The 23,892-nt window shown below is 33.6% G+C and overlaps 1 protein-coding gene across 2 annotated transcripts; it reads left to right on the top strand.

Annotated features, from left to right (window-relative positions):
• Window positions 1-633: 633 nt before the first annotated feature.
• Window positions 634-23,669, top strand: Rgs18 (regulator of G protein signaling 18). 2 transcript variants are annotated; one of them, XM_020179600.2, is made up of 5 exons: window positions 641-1,001; window positions 1,451-1,552; window positions 2,580-2,641; window positions 21,650-21,816; window positions 23,301-23,669. In XM_020179600.2, exons 1-5 carry the CDS (start codon window positions 883-885, stop codon window positions 23,556-23,558), a joined length of 708 nt encoding a protein of 235 aa, XP_020035189.1. In that variant the 5' UTR covers window positions 641-882; the 3' UTR covers window positions 23,559-23,669. The 2 variants fall into 2 exon arrangements, with proteins under 2 accessions (XP_020035190.1, XP_020035189.1); XM_020179601.2 differs by lacking the exon at window positions 1,451-1,552 and having other exon boundaries at window positions 634-1,001.
• The last annotated feature ends 223 nt before the right edge of the window (window positions 23,670-23,892 follow it).

Here is a 23,892-nt window from a genome sequence, read left to right as displayed (position 1 = left end):
TGGACTAGATCAGTATTTCTAAAAATTTTGGGTTTCATGAAATAGCTAAAGAAGTTACTGAATCAATTTTGGGAAGTCAACATTTCTTTTGGAGTAAAAAATACCACAACTTTCATCTCTAATTAAAACATTTCATAATAATAAAGAACATTTAACAACAAAAGTTAGGAGGGCAAATTTAAAATAGGAGAATCTTTCATATTAAAAAAAATACAGCTTTAAGAAAAAATCCCTACTTTTTCCATTTCATTACAGACTGATAAAATTTTTTTAAAATATCTAAATCTTTCCAAGAACCTAGGCTTAAAAATTATTGCATTAAGTGCTTTCTATGAACTTTCAGCTACAATACTTTCATCTGTAGTTTTATTTTGATGCAGTATGTTAAACAAATGTAATTAACAGCTACATGGCCTTATATGAATTAAAAGTAATTTAATTAATGCAATGCAAATGAATGTATTACATTTTTAAGAATAGAAATATCTTCTAATGCTCGAAATAATACATTTTAATGCACATTAAAGAACTTTTCACAAAGTTCCTGTAGGAAATGATGATGCCCTTTGTGTCTATGAAAGTATCATTCTGGTTGCACAAACTCTAAAGAGACGTCTCACTGAAGTAACGCCAGTCTTTGTCTCGAGGGCCAAGAGTCATTTTGCAAATACGCAGTATCATTTCCCTAAACAGCTCAGGACCTAACTGCACTTCAGTTCCTCAGTTCTTCACTTTTACAGAAGCAGAAGCAGAGCTCTTGATGTTTTTTCTTTCTCTTTTCTACTTTTGCAAGCCTCTCTGAGAGAGTTTAGACAGCTTTTTGTTCCACCATGTGTAACACGGGCAGCGTTAATCGGTGATCTCTCGTCTTAGAGAGAAGAAATGGAAGCATCATTGGCTTTCTTTCCTCAACCAAACATGTGTGAGTCCAAAGAAAAAACTTTTTTCAAGTTAATACATGGTTCAGGAAAAGAAGAAACAAGCAAAGAGGCGAAAACCAGGTAAAAATATAAAATTTTCAGTCAGTCTTATAAAAACATGATAGGTAAATATCTGTTAACAGTTATTTTTGACATATTTGGTTGAAAATATATTGATTGCACTGTTGTAATTGGGAGAAAGTTTTTTTTAATTATTTATTAAGAGGAAACAACCCTTAAAGTACTTTTCATTTTTAAAACACTACACCAGTTTAGCCATAGAGAAGAAATAGAAAGAATATTTTTATTGGAATATGATCTCACATACTTGTCTGTTATTGAAATGGAAAAGAAATACATTTAACATATGCTATCTTAATTTCTCCACAAACATAATACCTAAATAGGATTTGCGAGTGACGAGGATATATTTGTGAGTGAGTAAGACATAAGTATTTGGCAGTTAAAACTTGTTTGGTAGACAGAAGAAGAAATTTTATACTAAAGTTACTGCCACTTTTTTTTGACAGAGCTAAGGAGAAAAGAAATAGGCTAAGTCTTCTCGTGCAGAAATCTGACTTACATGAAGAGACTCACTCCACTAGATCTGAGCCCTTGGACAAAGCAACGAGGTGAATAAGTTTTATCTGTAATTAAATGCTCAGGAAAGAAGAAATTGAGGATTTGAATTGTATTGGAAATTACACAGAAATGTATAGAAACTTAGAGATTTTATTTCAAGAAGCTAGGAATATTTCTAACTAAACCAATTTAATAACTTGAGTTAAATAATTACATAAATATTTGAAAGTCATCTTTAATAAGTTACATACTGTCAATTTTAAATATTTGACAATAAGCTGATGAAATATCATTAATTTGTTTTCACACCTCAATAGGCTTATGGAAAAAGTCTATCATCTCCTTAGAAGTTTGAAAAAATGCTTTATGAATGATAGCAAGTTAACACAATAGATATTATGGAATTTTTACCATTTGTTTAAGTCAAAGAAAGTAAAATGTTCTTATAGACTAGTTTAACACAAATTCTTCAAATTTGAATATGAACAATTAAAAATCCAAGACAATATTTCACTGTGTACATTATCACCAGCTCTAAAATATGTGTTGTTTTAAAATGTCACCTATTTTTTATTACTTTGAAACTTCATTAGCTAAATTTCCTGCATGTGTTAAAAATAATTGCAGCACATTGTGGTTAGAAGCTTCAAGGAAATTGCATTAGAGAGAGAGAGAGAGAGAGAGAGAGAGAGAGAGAGAGAGAGTTTGACTGAAAAATACTATTGCTTAGGTTTTTCGATTCGTTGAATTAAAAAGATACTTGACCTGATTTCTCTTGAGGTTTTTTTCAATGCTTTCTAACTTAATATATAATAAATTTCCTTAAAAATAAAGCAGTTCACATACCCATGAGAAAAAGTATAATCCTATTTTAACACACTGCTAAATAGGCAAAATCCAAAAGAAAATTGTATAATGTTTTTGAAGTTTCTAATGCTTCACTTTCATTATAGAAAAATCCAAGAAGAAACCCTGTGAAATATAACTGAAAAGAGCAACATGATAGCATATGTTCAAGCAGATTCATAAACAGACTTTCTGCACACTCCATTATAAAACATTTTGTTTCTCGAACAGAGTCTCCCCTGAAGAAGCAGTGAAATGGGGTGAATCATTTGACAAACTGCTTTCCCATAGAGGTTAGTGATATTTTCACCAAACAGTTTATTTCTTAATGGAAAATTAAACAAAGTATGCCTGTAATTATACAAAACAAGATGTCATAAAATTTTATATGATAGGCAATTTACAGTATTCTGAATTCCAGGTCAACAGAAGTAACTAAATAATAGAATATTCAGCTAATGGCAAACAATTTTTAAATATTCTCATTTTATTAAAAATTGCTTATTATTGAGTAAATATTATTTGTACTGTAGTTAACTTCTTTTTCTACTTACTTTTTCTAAATTTTGAAGAATTTCAGTTTTATTAAATCTTTGATTACAAATTATTCACATTATTTTCATTCTTAAATGATCAAAAAATTGAAGTTCTTTTGATTGCATTCAGGGAACGTAATGAAGATAGTTTTTCAAACAATCTTACAATTTTACATCTGTCTTAAAGAAGAATTTTGTACAAATGTTGGCAATCAGGTCTGTATTAGGGTAGTGCTTTGTGTATTAGACGGGGGATGAGGGTAAAATTAAGACTGCTCAACTCTTCAACACCACAAACTTGGGTTGGTGGTCAGTGTGGGTTAGAAGTCAGGTTGTCCAGATTGATACTCTTGAGTCTGTTTTACCTAAAGTGTTAGGCAAACAATATTTTGTTTTGAATCAGTCTATAATTTCTTCCAAAACCAACAATTTGTACTGAATAGGCAATGGAAAACCATGGGGATTATTTTTCCTTACTGAACTGGTCAGCTGAAAAAGCAACACTTTATCATTACCAAATATCTACACTTCTTCCAGACTATAGCTTTTGTTTGCTCCCCAGTATTTTCCTGTTTCTTAACCTTAATCTTTGAAACACCATCACTTCCCATCCCTTCCCCAGACCATTCCAACCTGAGGCTCAGACTACTCTACCTTCCACTTTAACCATACCCAGTCACCTTCACATCCTAAGGTTTTCACTGGAAGAACTGGTTCCTGTTCCAAGGAGAGCTGGAAACTGAACCCTTGTGATCAAACCTGAACTACCAAGCTCTATTTAATGAAACACCAACTTTTCTTATCTATCCTCATTTTCTATAGTTTCCCTTTCTTAATTGTCCAACATATATAAAGTCTTGGTGATCTGTTCCTGTTTACCTGACTTTACTGACAAAAGAACTCTATTTCTGCAGCCTGCTGAAAACTTTCTCTCTTCCAATGAATTAGATATCTGCCTTTCGATTGTGCCACTGACTCAGAGAAGGAAAATATTTGTAGGGAAATCAAGGCTTAGATTTAGGTAAAGATGCAGTCAATGAGACTGGACAGTATTGGTAAGAAAGGAAATTTGTGATGACAACATGTAACATAGTCCTCCTTCCTCCTTGTTTCACCCTAAAACTACTATCACTCCTTGTTTTGGGGAAGAATAACAAGAAGTTTTCGTCAATTACTCACTTTCCGTTATTCCTAGTAGACTATAATTGCTCAATTATTTAAATTCTTATCAAACATACATCATACTTGTCACATCCTGTCATTTTACTATTTTAATTGACACATAATTCTATGTATTTCTGTGGTACAGTGTGTTATATTGCTAAAAGTACACAATATATAGTGATCAAATCAGGGTAATTAGAATATGCATAATATCAAATATTTACCATTGGTTTTGGTTGGGAACATTCAAAATTCTTCTAGCATTTTTAAGATGTACAACAAATAATTGTTGTAATCATCTAACTGTACTAAAGAACATTAACAAGCATTCCTCCTACATAACTGTTATTGTTTTTCACCACTAACCTGCCTCTAGCTTCCTCAGATCCTTTTTTTTTGGTCTTTGGTAACCACTATACTACTCTCTACCTTTATGAGATAAACTTATAAGGCTTTCACGGGCTTCCACATATGAGTGAGATCACATAGTACTTGTCTTTATGTCTGACTTATTTAACATAATGCCCTCCCATTCCACCCATATTGCCACAAATGATAATACTATTTGATGGCTGTGTAAAACTCCATTCTGCATGTATGTTTGTGTGTGTCCATGTGTCTCTGTGTGTGTGTGTGTTTATTCATATAAATATTCTTCACCCATTTATCTGTTGATGGGCACTTAGATTGATTTCATTATCTTTGCAATTGTGAATAGGGCCATTCTCACTATCTTCCTACCATTATTTTAAGTTAGGCCCAGATCTGTTCTTAACAGATTTTCAACAACTTATATAAAACTTTCCTCCCCAATTCATGTTTAAAAAAATCATCTTTTTTTGTAAATCTTCTCTTATCAAACAATTTGGAAAATCACAATTCTATAGGAAGGAATAAGATACATTTTTTAATTGTGGATCCTCAAATCTAGCATGTACCCTGTAACATATTAAGTGGTCATACACCAAATCTAAATTTGTTACTGGAAAAAAGTATATTCCTGGGTTTTTTGGGATTTGAGCTGTTATTTTCTTCTATCATATAAATGGTTGTATAATCTTTGTGGAGCTGTCTAGCCATTCGGACTTTCAGCTTTCTCAATAATAGTGCAGATAAAGCTTTCAGCTCCAGCAGAGATGGGTTTGGTAGGATTAAATCACACCATGAATAGGGTACCAATACAAGTTAGAAACTACACAAATGTCAATGGTGACTTCAACAGTGAGAAATAAGAATTGCCAGATCTAAAAATCATTTTCTGTTTCTAGTATCCTAACATCATCTCATGATCCAAGTGCTAATAGATTATATTGACCTCACAAAGAAAACTATGCTACTAGTATTATTTACTAAATTGACTATTTTTCATTGCAATATTAATTATATATTAAAGTACAAAGGTTAAAATAATTAGCTGATATATTCTCTTGATTAAATTCAATTCACTTTTACTGACTTGTTTGTAGAAGTAGAAAACAAACATATGTATATATGTTTATAAATGTATACATATAATATATATGCACACATATATTTTTAAAACAGAAAGATCCTGAACACACAAACATGCACACACATATTTCTAGAAACACCTTGCTGTGTCAAATTTTGTATACTTTTCCTTTGGTTAAATGTGTACGTTTTTCAAATTCTGTGTGCCATGTCTATATAAAAGAAAAATAAAGCTTGAATTAAATTTATTCAAATGGAAAACTAAATGATAAGTCAAGCAAAATACAATGGAAATGTGAATGTTTAGTTTGGCATAAACAATCAGTATTGAAGCCACTGGAGACTGATTCCCAGCAGCTTTGGGAGTGGAACATAGAATAGATAGCTTTTACTGTAGGTTTTAGGGAATTCATCAAAATTCACTAGCAAGGCAAAGAGAGAAAAGACCAGTGGAGCAGAGAACCAATATAGGGATGAGATGTTAAATAGTGTAGTGCATTTAGGGAATTAAAAACAAAGTAATTTCTTGTTGAGAAAAGTAATTTGAAAAAGAAAGAGTGGCTTAGGATGACAGATGAGACACATGAGACAAACAGAGAAGTCGTAGACTTTCATTGCACTCCACAGACATCAGAGTGCATTGAGATGCTTTGATGATTCTATTGTATTCGAATTCACATAGTTTAAATCTTTTAAACTAAAACACACAGGGAAGTAAAACCCACAGAAGTCTGAATATGGTACGAACTTTAATGTATCAGAATTGGTTCATTAACTGCAACACATGTACCATATCAATGGAGAATGGACTAGAGGTGTGGTTCAAGCTGTAGAGCATGTGTTTGCAAGTGTAAAACCCTGATTTCAAACACCAGTTCCACCAAAAAGAAAAGAAAGGATGATATCTAGGAAACCTCTACTATTTTCACAATTTCTGTAAATCTAAGTCTATTCTAAAATATTTATTTTAAAAATGAACTGAAAAATATTATACACTAAATTTTAACAAAATGAAATCCATCAATTACTTGTGCTCTCCATTTGTTTCTATACAAGTATTAGAAAACATTTTTCTATAATCCTTATTTAATGGCAAATTAATATGCAGGTATGAAATGAGTAAAAAAATATAGCTTAAAATGATATGTATAATTTAGTGATTTATAAATGATAATTACTCTAACATAAGATATTAATATATCAAAATCTAATATCAGACTCTTATCTGCCATCCATAATCCTTAATTTTAAATTCAGTCTTCCTTGGTCTTACCATTGACTGACTTTATAAAAGTAAATGTTATCACTGTGTACATATGAAATAATGCAAGTGAAATATATATGTACATTATACACACATTTGTGTAGTTTTGTGTACATATAGGCTTATGGTTCTGTGGAAAGCAACTCTGAAAGCAAAATGGTCCTGCTGAATAATAAATAACTTTGAAAATAACTGGCTAAATACTTTTTTAAATGCTATAGAATTTGCAACATGTCCTGTAAGCTTTAGAAAATGATTACATGAGATTAAATAGATGTATGCAAGAATTTAATAAGCAAAGAGAAAGGTCATTCTTGAGCAGAGAAAAAGGCATGGAAAAGGCCAGAGAAAGAAGAGATGTCATTGTCATCTAGTAAGCAAGCAGCTCACTTCCACTGAGTCAGAGAGTGATTAATAAAGATGCTTGGAAATCAAGTTGGCAGCAAACTTCAGGAGACTGCATTAGAAAGCTGCCATGGATGGAAAAGGAAAAACCCTATGAACTCCTACAAATGGAAACGTTACCCTTGAGGTAAGGACCATCCTGGAAGGAAAATGGATAAACTTAATGATTTGTTGTCCAGGAAGAAGATGAAGGAATAGGCAAGAAAGAAAAGGGATGAATCAGAGATCCCTGGATTTCATTTCTGTATCAATAGGAAGATACTGATTCCTGCTGTCGATGAAAAATAGAAATAGAAGGACAAGACCAAGACTTGAGAACAGGTCACAGGTCGCAGTTTGGACTTGTTTACCAGATGGGAGGCCTCGTCTGAAGTTTTACAGGGTTTTGTAGGTGACTTCCTAGAATGTGAGAGGGTGACTAATGTACAGACAGAGACATTCAATCTCACAGAATTCATAACAGAGGATTTGAAAGAGAATGTTATTTCCTATGAGAGGAATTTCTGTCAATTAGAAAATCCTTATACTGCTGCAGAACTGTTTATTTTCCCTGTGCATGCTTTTTCTACTTATTGCAAATAGTCACATTGTTTTTAACCTTTGCATTAATGAATATTTATATGGACATTTTCTGGCTTTGAATTGTGGCTCTACTAAGTATATTCCTGAGCACAGTTCATAGTATAGGGCTAGAACTTGTAAGTCATTGCACTCCCTTGATTTAAACCTGTGAACTGACTGGATTGTGGACATTTCTTCTGACTTACTTTGAGTGAAGGCTGAAAAGAAATGTGTGTCACACAGCTGAGGAAGGTTGGCATTGTTGTTTTGTAAGTTAGTCTCCCAAATTTTAGTAACAAGTTTTATGTTGGGTAAGGGATTTCACAATTCCACAAAGTTCCATTTCTGACTTAAACTGAACCCATAGCAAACAATTGTGTAATTTATCTGAAGAATAAAATAATTACAATCCAGTCTAAATTGCACAGATCATATGTATAAATCATCCTTGCAAAAGAGCCAACACATTTTTATGGCAGGTTCGAGCTATGAAGCCAAGTCTAAAAGGAGAAACAGCTCAATCTCATACTTAGGATCTCACACAGTTCTCTGTTTTCCAGCTTCAGAGTGTCTTGACTTTTTGTTTCATTTGGTTTCTTGGCATTAGAAAAATACTCCAACAGATGCCAGGGTTTCAACTTAGAAACATGCAATTACAAGCACTTATTGTTTGTATGATACAGTGGGCCAGCGTCTTCCACTGTGAATTCTAATCCCATGTTCAACTAAGCACAACTGGCGGCTGCATTTGCCAGTGCCACCTTGTGAAGGACAGGTTAGTAAGCCACTGCCTCCACATGAGAAACGGTGCCCTTGTTACCTGAACTCAAGGCAACTGTCCAAAGAAAGACAAAGGGGAAGTAAGGAACATGCTGGGATAATCGTGCACAATATTGCATATTACTTCGTACGAGTAATTTGCTTAAATTTTTAAGTAAATTAGCTCCTTTTTCAGTCAATTCTTTTTTTTTTCCTCTTTTATTATTCACATGTGCATACAAGACTTGGGTCATTTCTCCCCCCTGCCCCCACTCCCTCCCTTACCACCCACTCCGCCCCCTTCTTCTCCCCCCCACCCCCTCAATACCCAGCAGAAACTATTTTGCCCTTATTTCTAATTTTGTTGTAGAGAGAGTATAAGCAATAATAGGAAGGGACAAGGGTTTTTGCTGGTTGAGATAAGGATAGCTATACAGGGCATTGACTCACATTGATTTCCTGTGCATGTGTGTTACCTTCTAGGTTAATTCTTTTTGATCTAACCTTTTCTCTAGTTCCTGGTCCCCTTTTCCTATTGGCCTCAGTTGCTTTTAAGGTATCTGCTTTAGTTTCTCTGCGTTAAGGGCAACAAATGCTAGCTAGTTTTTTAGGTGTCTTACCTATCCTCACCCCTCCCTTGTGTGCTCTCGCTTTTATCATGTGCTCAAAGTCCAATCCCTCACTCATTTCTTGATTTAGTATTTGTTATTCACCATTATTTATATTATGACAATGAAATCCATTCACTTTGGTTAAGACATCAGGAGCTCTTATTGCATAGAGCTTTTGTTTAACAGTACTCTGACTTCATTTTAAAAGTTGATATCAACCTCAGGATTAACCATGTAACAAAAGTATTTCGCATAATATTCCAGCAAGCAGCTGCTGGCAGTTAACATGCCTGCTTTGTGAACTAGTGAATATGTGGAACAAGGTTTATGCTCTTTTGAAAGTGGACTTTGCCTGCTGCTCAAAGCAAAGTAAGCCCCACTCTCACACACCCATCCTCAGCATTTGGTGCATATGTACTTTCATGCCCACTCATTTCCATATTCCTCAACAGGGGAGACACTGATGTCTTTGTGGTGGGCAACAAGATAAAAATTAATTCAATTCCTTGTGTTACCTTTTAGCAGATTTATAGCAATATAAGTCTCTGAACATCAACTTCTTTTTTTTATAGTCCTGAGTAGGGGTACATAACTTCTTTATCTGTAAGCACGAGGAAAGTAAATGTTACTTCATGGGGCTGATGTGAAAAGGAAAATTTTGCCAAGGGAGGACACCCAGCAGGGTGCCTAGTTCTTAGCCAACACTCAAAACTTCACTATGACAATTATTTCATTCACCTCTACTACTGTGTTCTAGTTTACATTAGCTGATTCAAAAATAACTAAAAGTAAGGGGTATTTTTAGGGGCTTGTACTAGGGGCCCTCATACTTGCTTGGAAGGCACTCTACCACGTTGACTATGACCCAGTTCTTTTGGCTTTACTTATTTTTCAGGTAGAATCTCTTGGTTTTTGCCCTGACTGACCTCCTACTTATGCCTTCTGTGTAGCTGGAGTGACAGGCATGGTGACCACCCTGCCTTGCTTACTGATTAAAATAAGATATTGCTGACCTTTTTTCCTGGGAGGCTTCAAACCACCGTCTTCCTAATCTCCACCTCCCATGTAGCTGGGATAATAGCCTGGGAAGAAGTTTTTTTCTTTTTTAATGAATAACAATTTTAGTTGTCTGACAAATGGGTGATTCATTACCCTTACAAAACATTTTATAATTAAGATCTACTTTTTCATTTTGAAAAATAATGGGTTTCATTATATTTCTGCACATGTATAAAATGTACTTAGATATTTACCTCCCCCCATCACCCTCTGTTAATACATCCTGAGTAGTCCTCCTTTTACATTCATGCCTACTTATTTGTTGGTAGATCTAGATTCCACATATGAGAGAGGAAACATGCAATACTTGTCTTTTCGAGTCTGGCTATGTTGTTTAACCTGATGGTCTCCAATTCCATCAATTTTCCTGCAAATGACATAATTTTCTTCTTCTTATGGTTGAATAATATTCCATTGTGTATGTATACTATAATTTCTTTACCTTTTCATCCATTATGGACATGTAGACTGATTTTATAACTTGGCTATTGAGAATTGTCCTGCAAAAGTCATGGGTCTGCAGATACCTTTGTTGACACTGGCTTTGATTCTTTTCAGTATAAGTCTAAGAGTAGAATAGCAGGGCCACATGGTAGTGCTACTGTTAGTTTTTGAGGAACCTCCTTACTAACTTCTATAGTGTTTGCACTAATTTGCATTCCCTTCAACAATGAATAAAGGTTCTGTTGTTCCTGCATTCTTGCCAGCATTTGTTGTTGCTTGTTTTCTTGATGATAGCCATTCTAACTGGGGTGAGATGAAAACTCCATGCCATTTCAATTAAAATTTCCTTTATGACTAAGGATGTTGAATATTTTTGTGTGTTTGTTGGCAATTTGTACTTCTTTTGACAACTGCTCAATTCATTTGTCCACTTATTAATTAGGTTATTTGTTCCTTTGGTGTTTAATTTTTGAACTGTTTATATATCTTGGATATCTGTAGCTAAGAAGGACTTTCTCCCATTCTGTAGGTTATCTTTTCACTATGGAAAATTGTTTTCTCGGCTTCACAGAAGGCTTTTAATTTGATGCAATCCAATTTGTCAATTCTTGCTCTTATTTCCTGAGCTATTGGAGTCTTAATCAAAAAGTCGTTGTACAATTGATATCTATTAATAAAAAAATAGTTGCTGTATTCTTCCGAAGTTATTATTACTTATCGACTTACTTTAGCAAAAATTTGGTATTTAAAAACTGTTAAACCTATGTTAATATGTGACATATGAATACAATAAATTAAAACTTAAAAAGTGTATCCCTTCACTGATACCAGTGCGACTTTGTTCATAATCCAAATAAGCAGACTTGTTTTCTCTTTCCAAACTAGATTTGACCTGGAATTATTCTTTCATTATAATATGCACACATTTTATTTTGACAATTTTGTTCCAATTTCCATTTAGGAAGTAACAGAGGAACAAGAAAGAACGAGCTAAAATGCTTTCTGTTATGGAATGGGGAAAGTCAGGACCTATGTTATAAACAAAGAGAAATAACCCCTGGAGACACGATTTTTAATATCAGCAGAGGCGCGTTTCCATATGAATAGTTTGTATTTTTTCTAATTAGGGTTACTTGAAACTTTTCACAATTTTTGTGGTCTTTCCTCTAACTGATTTTTGATATCCATCCAAGAAATTCTCTGCAGAAATCTAGTTTATGGCAACTACCAGTTAAAGCATACCACAACACCAACTCTTGCAACAAGAAATAAGAAATTTTACAATTCTATGACAAAATACGAAGGAACTATCCATTCTAAATTAGTTTGTAGAGACAAAGTAAATATGTATATTTTAGATCTAATCTAATAAAATGAATATTAAAATGGCAATAAATGCCAACCATTTTATAAATTTGAAAGAGGAAGGAAGTATGGCTGATATTTTCCACCACATTAGCTATTCACCCAGAGGGAAGTAGTCCTCGAGACTTTTTTAATTCTCTGGGCAGAGACTGGGGCCAGCTGCTTAAAACTCAGTTCAGGCCAGTTGGTTTGTGACTTTTGTTGTGGTTTATTTCAGAAGATCTACACATGCTCCACATTTCAAATTCTAGCTCAACTTTAATTTAGAAGTTGAAAAGCATTTTGGCCTTAGTCTCCTTATTTCCTCTCAGGGTCATTACAGAAGAAGATGGGGAAAAAATAAAGGCAAAAACTAAAGTCAGAGCTTATGGAATAAAACCATTCATTCCAGTTACATGAATATAAAAGAAGAAATCTTCACCTCCTGCCAAAGCAGGAACCAAGTGATGCTTACTCAGTCTCTTTCTGAAGCCATGCAGCCTAAGGATCCAGTTTCTCTTGAACTCTTGAGAAAATAACACCTTTGGTTTTCAAAAATTAAAGGAATGTACTCTTTCTCAGACAATAGCAATCGCACAACCTGCTCTTTTTCAAGTCCAGGCACTGAGACAGGTGGTGAAAGGAATTATGGGGAGGAAAATCAAACAAAGAACACACTAAAGAATGACCATCTCTATGGCTATGTTGGTGATAATAAACAGTGGTACATCAGCATGTCAGACTCCCTACTATTCATTTTGGCTCCTCTATATTTTCTAGAAAATATTAAACTAGAGACAGACCATTAACTTTACTCTGAAAACCTATATATTTTTAGGTATTTAGAGAAAGTGTGCTATGTATAAAAATGCTTCAAGGAACAATTGTCCATTTGTATTTCCCTTTTCAATTCCATTGCTCAGCATGAGAAATAAATCTGGAAAATAATACACTTACTGAGTTAAAGATAAAAAGAAGAAGACCAATTAAATACAACTCACATTGATTACACTAGCTACTTCCCAGGGGCCAACATTTACTGACTCATTCAGGACCATTTAGCACTAAGGCATCCATAAGATGCTTGGTTATGTGAGAGAAGAAATTATTTTACATGTATGTTATGGCCATAGGCAAGTTTCTTAACATGTCTTCTCAAATTCTTGTTGAGCTTGACTTTTCCTTTTCTCTCCAGTTTCTTTATTAACTTCAAACTACTAACTTCTGGCAATTATAGTCAATTTACTGAGGAAAAGAAACAGCAGAACTTCCCCTTACTCCTGAGAAAGTGCCTATGAAAGAAGCAGGGTGGAAAAGACTTGTCACTATTTTGTCACAGTATTGGTCAGAATTTTCCAATACTCAAATGCTCAAGGATTTCTGTAGTTTATCATCTTTTTCCCCACTATGTTAAGTTCCTGGAACTCTAATACAATTTAAAAGATTGCTTACAACATAAAAATGATAGTTCATAAGGAAGAGGACAAATTCTATGAGTAGTAGAAATAAATGTTGGTATATAATGCATATTTTAAAGCTGTATTTGTATACTGTTGCTGCTATAATAACTGAACAAAGTCAGTGATTTAAGCACAAATGTAGTATCTTATAGTTCTATAGCTCAGAAGTCAAGTCCTATATAGGTGCAATCAGAATAAAACAAGTTGTCAGCAGCTGTCACCCATTCCAGAAAGCTGAATACCAAGATCACCTATCCACACATATGGGTCATTGGCAGAGTTAAGTTCTTCACATATTTAGACCAAGGTCTGTATTTTCTTGTTGTTTGTAAATTTAAGAACAATCCTACCTTCTAGAACTCACCAAATTCTTTGGTTTAGTACCATCTCCTTCCATGTTCAAAGGCAACAAAAGGAAGTGGAGTCCTTCTCATAAGGCATCCTTCTGACCCACTCTTGTGCCTCCCTTTTCTGTGTTTAAGAACTCATAATTAGATTTGATCTACCTGGAAGACACCCACATCTAAAACCCCCATCTAAAAATCCTTAACCATAGTCACATCTGCAAAGTTCATTTGGCTATGTAAGATAAATATATTTACAGGTTAGGGGATTTAAGGCTATTATTTTGTCTACCACAAGAAATATTTTCTACCTATTTTCTACCTGTATAAGAGATTGATAGATAGATGATAGATAGGTAAACAGATAGATACACATACACATATATATGGAAAGTGAGAGCTGAGACAATTGAATTTATGTGAAATTCAATTTCCTCAGCTATATAAATGAATATAGGATGTATTCCAGATATCTGTTGATGAAATTAAATCAGGTAATGCATATATATAACACTTAGCTCTCAAAACCTTTAAACGTGTTAAAAATAGGAAATGTCTTAGTTGCTACCATCATGCTACCAAAGAGATGCACTCTTCTTGTTTCATTGTATTCATTGTATGGGAGACATTTTATATTAGAAATAAGTTTTTATCATGAAGAATAATAAATATAAGAAAGGAAAGTACAAGTGAAAATCAGCTATATAGACATAGGAAGCTGTAACTTCTTGATTTCACAAATTTAATCCATAAAGCCAGAATGTTTGCCTCCTCTTTTACAAATTGTTGGATTTAATTTTTTAATATTTTACAGAAATTTTGCACCTATGATCATGACACATATTGCTGTATGTATGATTTTCATTCTTTCTTAGTTTTTCTTTTTTATTTTTTGGGAAACAGTATAATCTACTTTTCAGTTTTACTCATTAGAGAAAGCTTCATAAAATGAGCTTTTCCAATGTTGATCCATTTTCTATTTGGGGGAAGAAAGTGTGTGAGATTGGACTATTTTTTCTTAACAGTTTCATGGAATTTTACTGAATGTATACCCAAAGATATTTTGAGTAGGAAGATACTTTATTATGAAAATATATTAATTGAATTGGAGATATCAGACTTTCCACTTCATCAGTGTCAGTGTGGTAGCTATTATAATATTTTAAATAATTTTCTCTTTTCCTATATCTGTATTTATTGGCATAACATCATTTGTACTATTTACTGACTATTACTGTAATGTCTGTAAGGTCTGTGGTAATACAAAAAAATCTTGCTAGGGTTCTTGTTAATGTTTTCAGAGAACCAGCTTCATCTGTGTTAATTTTTAACAGTTTTCATGATACAGACTTTGGGTCTTGTGTTTGTTTTTCTTTTTCTCTTTGAAAGTAGATTACATTTTCTCTTGTCTTTCAACTTTCTTTCTTTTTACCTAAAGCATTAAATCTAAAATATTATCTTTATGCATGTCATCAATATATAAAATTATGAAATATTTTATGTTTTTCTACCATGTCTTTGAAATTCAATGTGTCTTATGCTTACATCAAATCTTAATTTTAGACTACTTACATTTCACATGTTCAATAGTCACATGTGACAAGTGGCCTTCTTATTAGGACAGTGAGGAAATAAATAATTTAGATCACTTGCATCTTTTTTCTGTCAACCTTCTTAAAGTGAAAACTTAGATTTTTTTTTCATTTCATGCATATAATTATTTTCAAAACATTGTCCTCAGTCATTTGCCATTTTCCTTGCTACGTCCACTACATTTTCTTCTTTTTATTCATTTATTCACATGCGCATGCATTGTTTGGGTCATTTCTCCCCCATGGATCCTGCCCCCACCCTCTCCCCCCATCTCCCCTTGCTTCCAGGCAGAACCTGTTCTGCCCTTATCTCTAATTTTGAAAGCTTAGATTTTGATTTCATTCCTTTTCTTTTGTCAGCCCACCATTTCATGCAATAAACTCCCTTTAATCACTGATTAAGTAGCATCCCACAAATTTATATGTGTTATACTTCCACTATAATTCAATTGCAAATATTCTTACTTGACCTATGGATTATGTAAAAATATGTTGTTTTTAAAAATATTTGCTATTGTTACTAGTGTCAATTTCTTATTCAAAGTAGAGTAGGAAAAAGACACTGATGCAGGCACTCCAGTACTTGAGCTATGCCCCCAGTCCTTTTCCTTTCATTATTTTTCAGGTAGGGACTCCTGCTTTTTTGCCCCATTGCCAACCTCAGACTGGTCTCTCAGTGATACTATTTACTGCCTATCACATAGCTGGGATGACAGGCTTGCACTATCATGCCAAGCTTGTTAATTGAGATGGAATCTCAGCAGCTTCTTACTCCAGCTGGCTTCCAAGGGTAGACCTCTGATCTCTATCTCCTGAAAGCTTTTGAAATTTATTTAGACTAAATTTACAATCTAGAAAGTAGTGTGTCTCGGATAATATTCTTTGTGCACATGAAAAGATTATTGGATAGTTTCATAATTTTCAGGTTTATTTAGTTAATAATGTTAAATTTTATATGTTGTTATTGATAGTTTGCCTATGTGTTCTACTAATTAATGTGTGAGCAGAATTATAATCCACGGATATAATTGTAAATGTACTTTTTTCAGTTCTGTCAGTTCACTTCATATATTTTGAAGCTTTGAATTAAGTTCTTACATATTTAGGATTGTCCTTTACTACTGATTAATTATTTTATACTTATGGAATGAAGATCTTCTATTTCGAAGTTATTTTATCAGATCACATAAGATATTTTGCTCAGATTTTCTATGCTTAACCTCTGGATTATGTATCACTTTTATCCTTTTTCTTGATCTTCCTGATTTGTATTTAATGATGCTTGTAGCCAATATGCAGTTTGGTTTCACTTTGTAGTTCAGTCGGATCATCTCTGACTTTTCGTTGATGTGTTTAATCCATTTAAATGTAGTCCCATCATGGATATAATGGATGTTGATTGCATCTAACATCTTAAAATTTATTTTTTCCAGTTTTAAAGCTATTTATTTTGGGCAGTAAACCTTTTTAATATTATGTGTCATAATCCTCTTCTTCTGTGCATTTTAATAGTCATATTTCCTTCTATTAAAGGTAAAATTTTGTAAACAACAAATCAAGAAGTTTGTCTACCTTTTTAAGCTACAGATTTCTGGTACTTAGACCAGGGTCTCAAACATAGTGTGCAATAAATATTGTTTCAATCAATTAATGGGTTGTTCGCAGGGCAGCTCAGGATATATACAACCTGAATGAATAAGATGATTGATCAAAGTTAGGGAAACACTGTGTAATTATGAATATGTTTGTGGGGGGGAAACACACAAGTGAACAGTGTGGCTAGACAGTGTCAGTTTCCCTAAAATCATACCAGCCCAAGATCAAAGCTGATAGGCTTTCAAAACTGATAGCACCATCTTGTTAGCATGCCAACAAAGACACACTCTTAGTTCATGGTTGTATGGTAGAAAGTTCATGTTGGCAAAACTCATAAGGCTAGTAACAGAACCTGTAGCCATTTCTCTGTCTTTTCATATAACCAAAGAAGAAGAAAAATTGCAAAGAAGTTTTGCTTGCCAAGCATGAAATTAGAACATTAATTAAATATTTTGTGGCAAATGATTAGGACAAGGGTTAATTTCTTAAATGGACTGGTATAGTTTTAATTACATATATTGGTCCATTCTTACAATAGTATAATGGGTTTTTTTTATTTTTGACTTTTTAAGGCTGACTGGCTTAGATTGTCCATTTCTTTCATAAAGATTATAAGTCAGGTGTTTTATTGAAAATATAAAATATTTCCTATAATTGTTTCATGTCTTTTAAATCTTGAAATTAAATTTAGGTTTGTTTTTCTATTGAAATTTTTAAAATGTACTAGCAATAACAATTCAGTTATTTATTTAGTAATTATATTCTTTTAGTTAATAATTGCTAGTGATTTATGCATGCTGGGGGAAGGAGAGATTTGGTGGCAGATCAGACAGTGTTTTTCTTTCTTTTTTTTTTTTTTTTGATTAAACAGTTTAAATTTTATTGACCTCCCTGTTTGCTGGAAAAAAAAGTTAAATTTAAGGTCACACCTCCAAATTTGATGTACTATATAAAGATTGTGCAGCATGAATATGAAGAGATACAAATTACTCCATGCACAAAAAGATTTACTACAATACAGAATCATTTTCATAAATACATATAAAATTCTTATGAAGATAGAGGGTACTGTCAAGGTTTTCCAAGGCACTTTCTAACAGACAGGGTTTTTCAACTCATGAATCTAGCAATTTGGCAAGAGAAATAAAATGCACATTCAGTGTGATATTTCAATGCTGTTCACCATACTAAGAAGCCATACTTAGACACTTAAGTTATTTTTGAAAGATTAGTAAAGATTTGCCAAACAAGATGACCACTAATTTAAACACAGTACAGACTAATTGAAGAAATCAGATTGGTGGAAGTGCAAGATTGTTTGGTACATGTGTGGAACCATGTGCTTTCTCACTGGCTAGAGCTTCAATTATGACAAGTGGAGGAGCAGAAGGACTACTGGAAACATTTTAGTGTGAACAATCATGAAAACATTAGTATGGAAAGACATTACTGACTCTGGATGTTGAAGGGAGAGGATAGAAGGAGACAAGAGAAATCTGGAGTCAGAGTTACTGATAAGGAGGTACTCAGAAGAGTCTACATGAGACATGATTATGGTCTGAATAAAGTAGCTGCATATCTAATACAGTAAAAAGACAGGTAAGACACTGAGAGATACATTGGACAAAATTAGATGATAAGATGAGAGGAAAATTAGGAAGTCCTGAGGAGAAGTGTCAGGGTTCTTTCTGGTTTAAGTCCCTGAATGATTGGTGTTACTGAATGGAAAACATGCAGAACATGTGATTCCAGCCATGAGTTCAAAATAAATGAGTATTTTAGTGGTAAATTCAGTGGAGGTGATACAATGTGTTGTTCCACATAAACTCAGAGCTCACAAAAGAAACCAGAAGTAAATTCTGAGTATTCTTAGTATATTGATTATATAGGAGTGTTGAAGCAATTTCATAAGAAAGGAATTTAATGGAAGGACAAGGAAAATCTGAAAAGGACACAAAGAAACAACAGAGGTGTGAGGCGAAACTCAGAAAGGTAGGTACCATACAAGAGAATTATGGACTAATCTCTACCATCATGGCTGTTGTAGAGAGAAGTAACATATGGACTAAAAATACATGTTCACTGAATATAATTTTAAGTTGGTTTGGCAAAAATAATTCAAGTAAAGTGTTAATTAGAAACCATGTTTTCATAGGTTGAGAATTAAATGAGGAAGAGATTAAGAGGCCAAGTGTAGAAAACGTAAAGACTTTATATTTAATTAGAAAAGATATTTCAGTAGCTGGAGCAATATTTAATGTCAAAAGATTTTTCTTTTCTTTATTCTTCTGATGATTTTAAATCTTTTAATAATATCAACATTAAACCTGAGCTACTTTGTTTCTCATAGTTGTTTGTAATGCTCATTTTGACTGCAGGTGCCAACAATGTATATAAAGTATTGTACTGTTAGGGAAAGGAACGTCAGAAAACTTTTGGCAGAGAAGAAGATAGGAGGGTGGGGAAGAGAGAGGGAAGATAGAAGAGGAGGGTAGAAGAGCAAAATGCAAAGGACTAAGTCCTCCAAAGCACTGGGTTTAATAGGGAACAGAGAGAGTAAAACCAGTGAGGACAACTGTACACAGTAGTGATCCGACAGCACGAATCTGGAAAGATGGTGCCCTAGAATCCTACAAAAAAAGAGTATTTCACAAAGGAGGGATTGGTGTTATAGATGCTTACAAGTGAGAAGTATAGAGGAGCATCTAAGAGTGTCCTCTATAACTTGTCTGTGATGATACAGAGTGAGGCAAAACCTAAAGAAAGAGTGCTAGGAATCAGGAAGTTCAACTCAAATGTCATTTCCTATGAGAAAGCTGATCTGAAAGTCCAGAAGACACATGTTCCTCTTCTATCAATGATTCTACAGTGGCACTACTGCACAGCAAGCAGTTTCACTTCTTGCATCTTTCCCACAGCAAGTAAAACTTACAAACAGAACACATACACAAATGTTTGTAGCAGCTTTATTTATAATAACAACAGAAAAAACAACCACAAACTAAAAATAATGCATATGTCCTTCAATGTGTGAAAGGTTAAAGAAACAGTATTGTCTCACTATTTTAGACTGCATGTAACTTAGCCCCATGAAAAGAAACAAACTATGGATATGTACAGCAACTGAATTACTCTCTCTAGAATCATGCTGCAGGAAACAGGCATTCTGAACAACATATATTGCATGATTTCACTTATATAACATTCTTGAATTGATAAAATTATGGCAACAGAAGATAGATTATGGGTTTCCTGGCATTGGGAAGGAGTTGTGTGTGGGACAGATGTGAGAATGTCTACAAAGTGACAATACAAGGTATCTTTATAATTTTCTGTAGCTTCATTATATAGATCAATGTCATTTTACTAGTTGTAATCTTTTACTACAGTTTTAGAAACTGTTACATTGGCGGGAGCTGAGTAAAGGTTACATGTGATCTCTTTTGTTTCTCACAGGTACATGTGGATATGTCATTTTATTAAAATAAAGAAGTTTAATTTTTAAAATAACTCTGAGGCAATAAAAATAATGCCAAAAATATGTGAAAGAATCTTAATTTGCAGTCAGATTATCTTATGTTTGAATCCACAGTATGCCACTTCTCTAGCTATGTAGTTGTTTGGTTGAGGCTTAGATACCTGATAGTCACAAAGGAAACCACCATCACTGATATCAGCAGTAGGAACATAGCCACCATCATCGCCACCATCTCCACAAAGTCCTCATGAGGTAGTTACAATGTTCCAGTCACTATACTCAATACTTATATATTCAAATATGTACACATTTAAGTTATCCAAATAACCCTATTAGGTAGTTGAGACAATTGTCTTAAACATTGAGAAACTGAGTGGCAAAAATACAAAGTCATACACTGAGACCACATATGAATTAGATAAATGTGAATTTGAACCTAGGTAGTCTTCTACAAGATTTGGAACCTACACCTAACATGTGTGGGGCTCAGGACAAAAGAAAGTAAAAAGCCTCATAGTATATGCTTAAACACTTAAGAAGTAAAATATGTATTCTTTTCTTTTCTTTTACAAATGTACTTTATAGACCACTTAGACATGAGGGATTACATCTGAGTTGAAAATCCTGGTTGCTTCACAGTTGTACAAGATTATGCATGATCTGCTCCTTCTTTCCATCCATGGTTTAGTTTCACACTGTGAGAAGCCTCCTTGCATATTTGAACAGACACTCCAACCTATAAATTTATGCCTGTCCTCACTCAGGACTAAGGGTGTGCATATTAACAAGTCAAGGTGTTTTGGCAGATGGACTGGGGAGAAGAGGAATATGCAAACCCTGGAAACACAGAGCCTTGTAAGGAATTCTAGGATTTTCAGAATTGGAAGCACGGTCCAAAAGTGTAAGATGAATTCCCTGTGAAAAGGCTTCGGGGGTCTGTGGAATATCTGCCCCAACACTCAGGGAGGAGTATGGATAAAAGAGACACAAACTAAGGTTCACAGTGGAAGTCTAAGTAAAGTCTAAGGATTCTGATATAACTATTATCTAGCCTTATATAGGCAAGAATGAAACTTACTTCTCATGGTTGTGAAAACTGGAGTCAATTTATATCAGGTCCTCATGTATAGTGTTCAAAATGTGTGCTGCTTTTCTGTTTATAATTATGCTTTAATATCTGTTATTACATTTCCCAGTGTTGATATTTTTAATTATACTGTATTTTTTGATAGATGGACTGGATGCTTTTATCAGGTTTCTTAAAACTGAATTCAGTGAGGAAAACATAGAATTTTGGATAACATGTGAAGATTTCAAGAAAAGCAAGGAATCACAACAAATTAACTTTAAAGCAAAAGCAATTTATGAGAAATTTATACAGAATGATGCTCCACAAGAGGTACAGTAACCATGACTGAAAAAAAATTGTAATTCCTTAAAAAAAGTTTTGAGAGAATCTGCCTTCATCAAACTATCAGTGCGTTCAAGATTTTGCTGAAGCAAAATCAGTTATTTATATAGATTTCTGCATATAAGCAGAATATATTGTAGGCTATTGTCATGGAAGTTATTTCTCAGAGTTATTTTCATCCAGACCAAGAGTGAATATAATTAGTTGTGACACTTTGGTTCTTTCATGTAACCATATTGATCACCTTAACATATCTTTACTCTCATAGAAAGTAAAGATGTCTATAAGTGGAGAAAGTAAGAGAAAACAAGAAGTTTTTAACATGTACCATCCATCTATACAGTTTTGTTTGCCCCAAGCAGTTATTTCTCTGCTGTAAGACAAGCTAAAAGAAAATTTCACAATAGATCATGTAAACCTAATTTGGCAATGGTTCAACTGAAAAAGGTATGTGTGCTTTGGGACTGCAACTAAATATAAGGTAATCCTTTGACACAACTGCCAAAATGGCTGTAAAACTAGCAAATATTTAACTGTCACCAAATACTCATTAAACAGAGTTCCTTTGGTTCTATTGAAGAACATACTTAACTACCTTCCACTAAGCTCAGCCTCCTAAAGTTTCCAACATCTCCAAATAGCACCATTGGTTGACAAGCAATCCTTTAGCATATGGGTCTTGAGAGATATTTAAGATCGAAACCATAACACTACTCATGAAATACAATTGACAATGTGGATATTGCTCCACAAGGAATGATGGTTATTCAAGTTAATTTAGTGTGTTTCCATCTATTTTGTGTTTTAATGTATTATTCTGTCTTCTCCAAGACCACTGTTAAATTGGACTTGTTAAATTAAAATTAAAATTAATTTTAATTTTTAATTTAAATTAATTAAATTGTTAAATTTTCTTTCTAAAGACAGATGGTTGTACCATGTTACCCACTAGGAGAAAAGAAAACCTATCCCCATCAGAACTAGATATGTTAAGAGTGCTATAATAAAAGGCATGAAAGGACTTAACATATTTAGGGGACATTTTACTCTAGCACAGATTTGATGTGGGAAAGCATCATACCATAATCAAATGAGCACTGGGGTAACAGATTTCATCCTGAAATCCCTCCAATTCCCTAAGCTCTATTTTCTATCACTCAAGTACTTTAACCTCTAGGTGTTTCCCACTCTGAAAATTGAGTTAAGCTACTGCTATGCATTACACTTAACACTGCAGTATTTCATTGTTCTAAATTAAGAGTTAGAAGGACCAGGGGCATAGAGATGAAAAAGTCAGGTGAAATAGTGAATCATAATAAATTGCTGGATCATAGATCCCAGGAGGAAAAACCTCTGAGCATCCAAGCACTCAACACCCACCCCAGCATGCTGTGAGTCCTAAACTGCTTATGAAAAATGTTTGCTTAAGTAGTTTGACTGTCATTGCACGTTTTTTTTTTCTGGTTTTACAGGTTAACCTTGACTTTCACACCAAAGAAGTCATCACTAAGAGCATCACTCAACCCACCCTCCACACTTTTGATGCTGCACAAAGCAGAGTGTATCAGCTCATGGAACAAGACAGTTATCCACGCTTTCTGAAATCTGACATCTATATACACTTGGTAGAAGGAAGATCTCAGAGACCAAGAAATCTTAGGAGACGATCACGTTCATTTACCTACAATGAATTTCAAGATGTAAAATCAGATGTTGCCATTTGGTTATAAGGAAAAGTGATTTTGCTCATTTTGATGATAAACCTGTACATTTGTTAATGGTACAATCCATTTATGTAAAGAAATGGTTATATCTTTTGAAATAAAATATACCATGTGAAAGTATTTTTAAAATGTAAATTGAAGCTTTTATACTAAAAATACACACTGTAGCTTCCTATATATTTTCTTAAACTTTGCATATAATTTAATTAAATCCAGGATAAAAATATGTTCTTTAATTAAGAGGCAGTGAAGAAGTATTGTCAATGCTTTATAAGATTCTGAGGTTAGGTAAAGGTTAATATTTTGTAAAACTGTCCACCAAACACTTAACTATCTAGTG

This window comes from Castor canadensis, chromosome 11, assembly GCF_047511655.1.
Source record: "Castor canadensis chromosome 11, mCasCan1.hap1v2, whole genome shotgun sequence".
In the NCBI taxonomy this organism is placed as follows: Eukaryota; Metazoa; Chordata; class Mammalia; order Rodentia; family Castoridae; genus Castor; species Castor canadensis.
This window is presented reverse-complemented; position numbering and strand designations above follow the sequence as displayed.

Excerpts from the sequence above, each read along its gene's own strand:
- Rgs18 (XM_020179600.2), top strand. The coding sequence starts at position 883 with ATGGAAGCATCATTGGCTTTCTTTCCTCAACCAAACATGTGTGAGTCC. Across the intron at positions 1,002-1,450 it reads AGCAAAGAGGCGAAAACCAG|AGCTAAGGAGAAAAGAAATA; the intron begins GTAAAAATATAA and ends TTTTTTTGACAG. Across the intron at positions 2,642-21,649 it reads CAAACTGCTTTCCCATAGAG|ATGGACTGGATGCTTTTATC; the intron begins GTTAGTGATATT and ends ATTTTTTGATAG.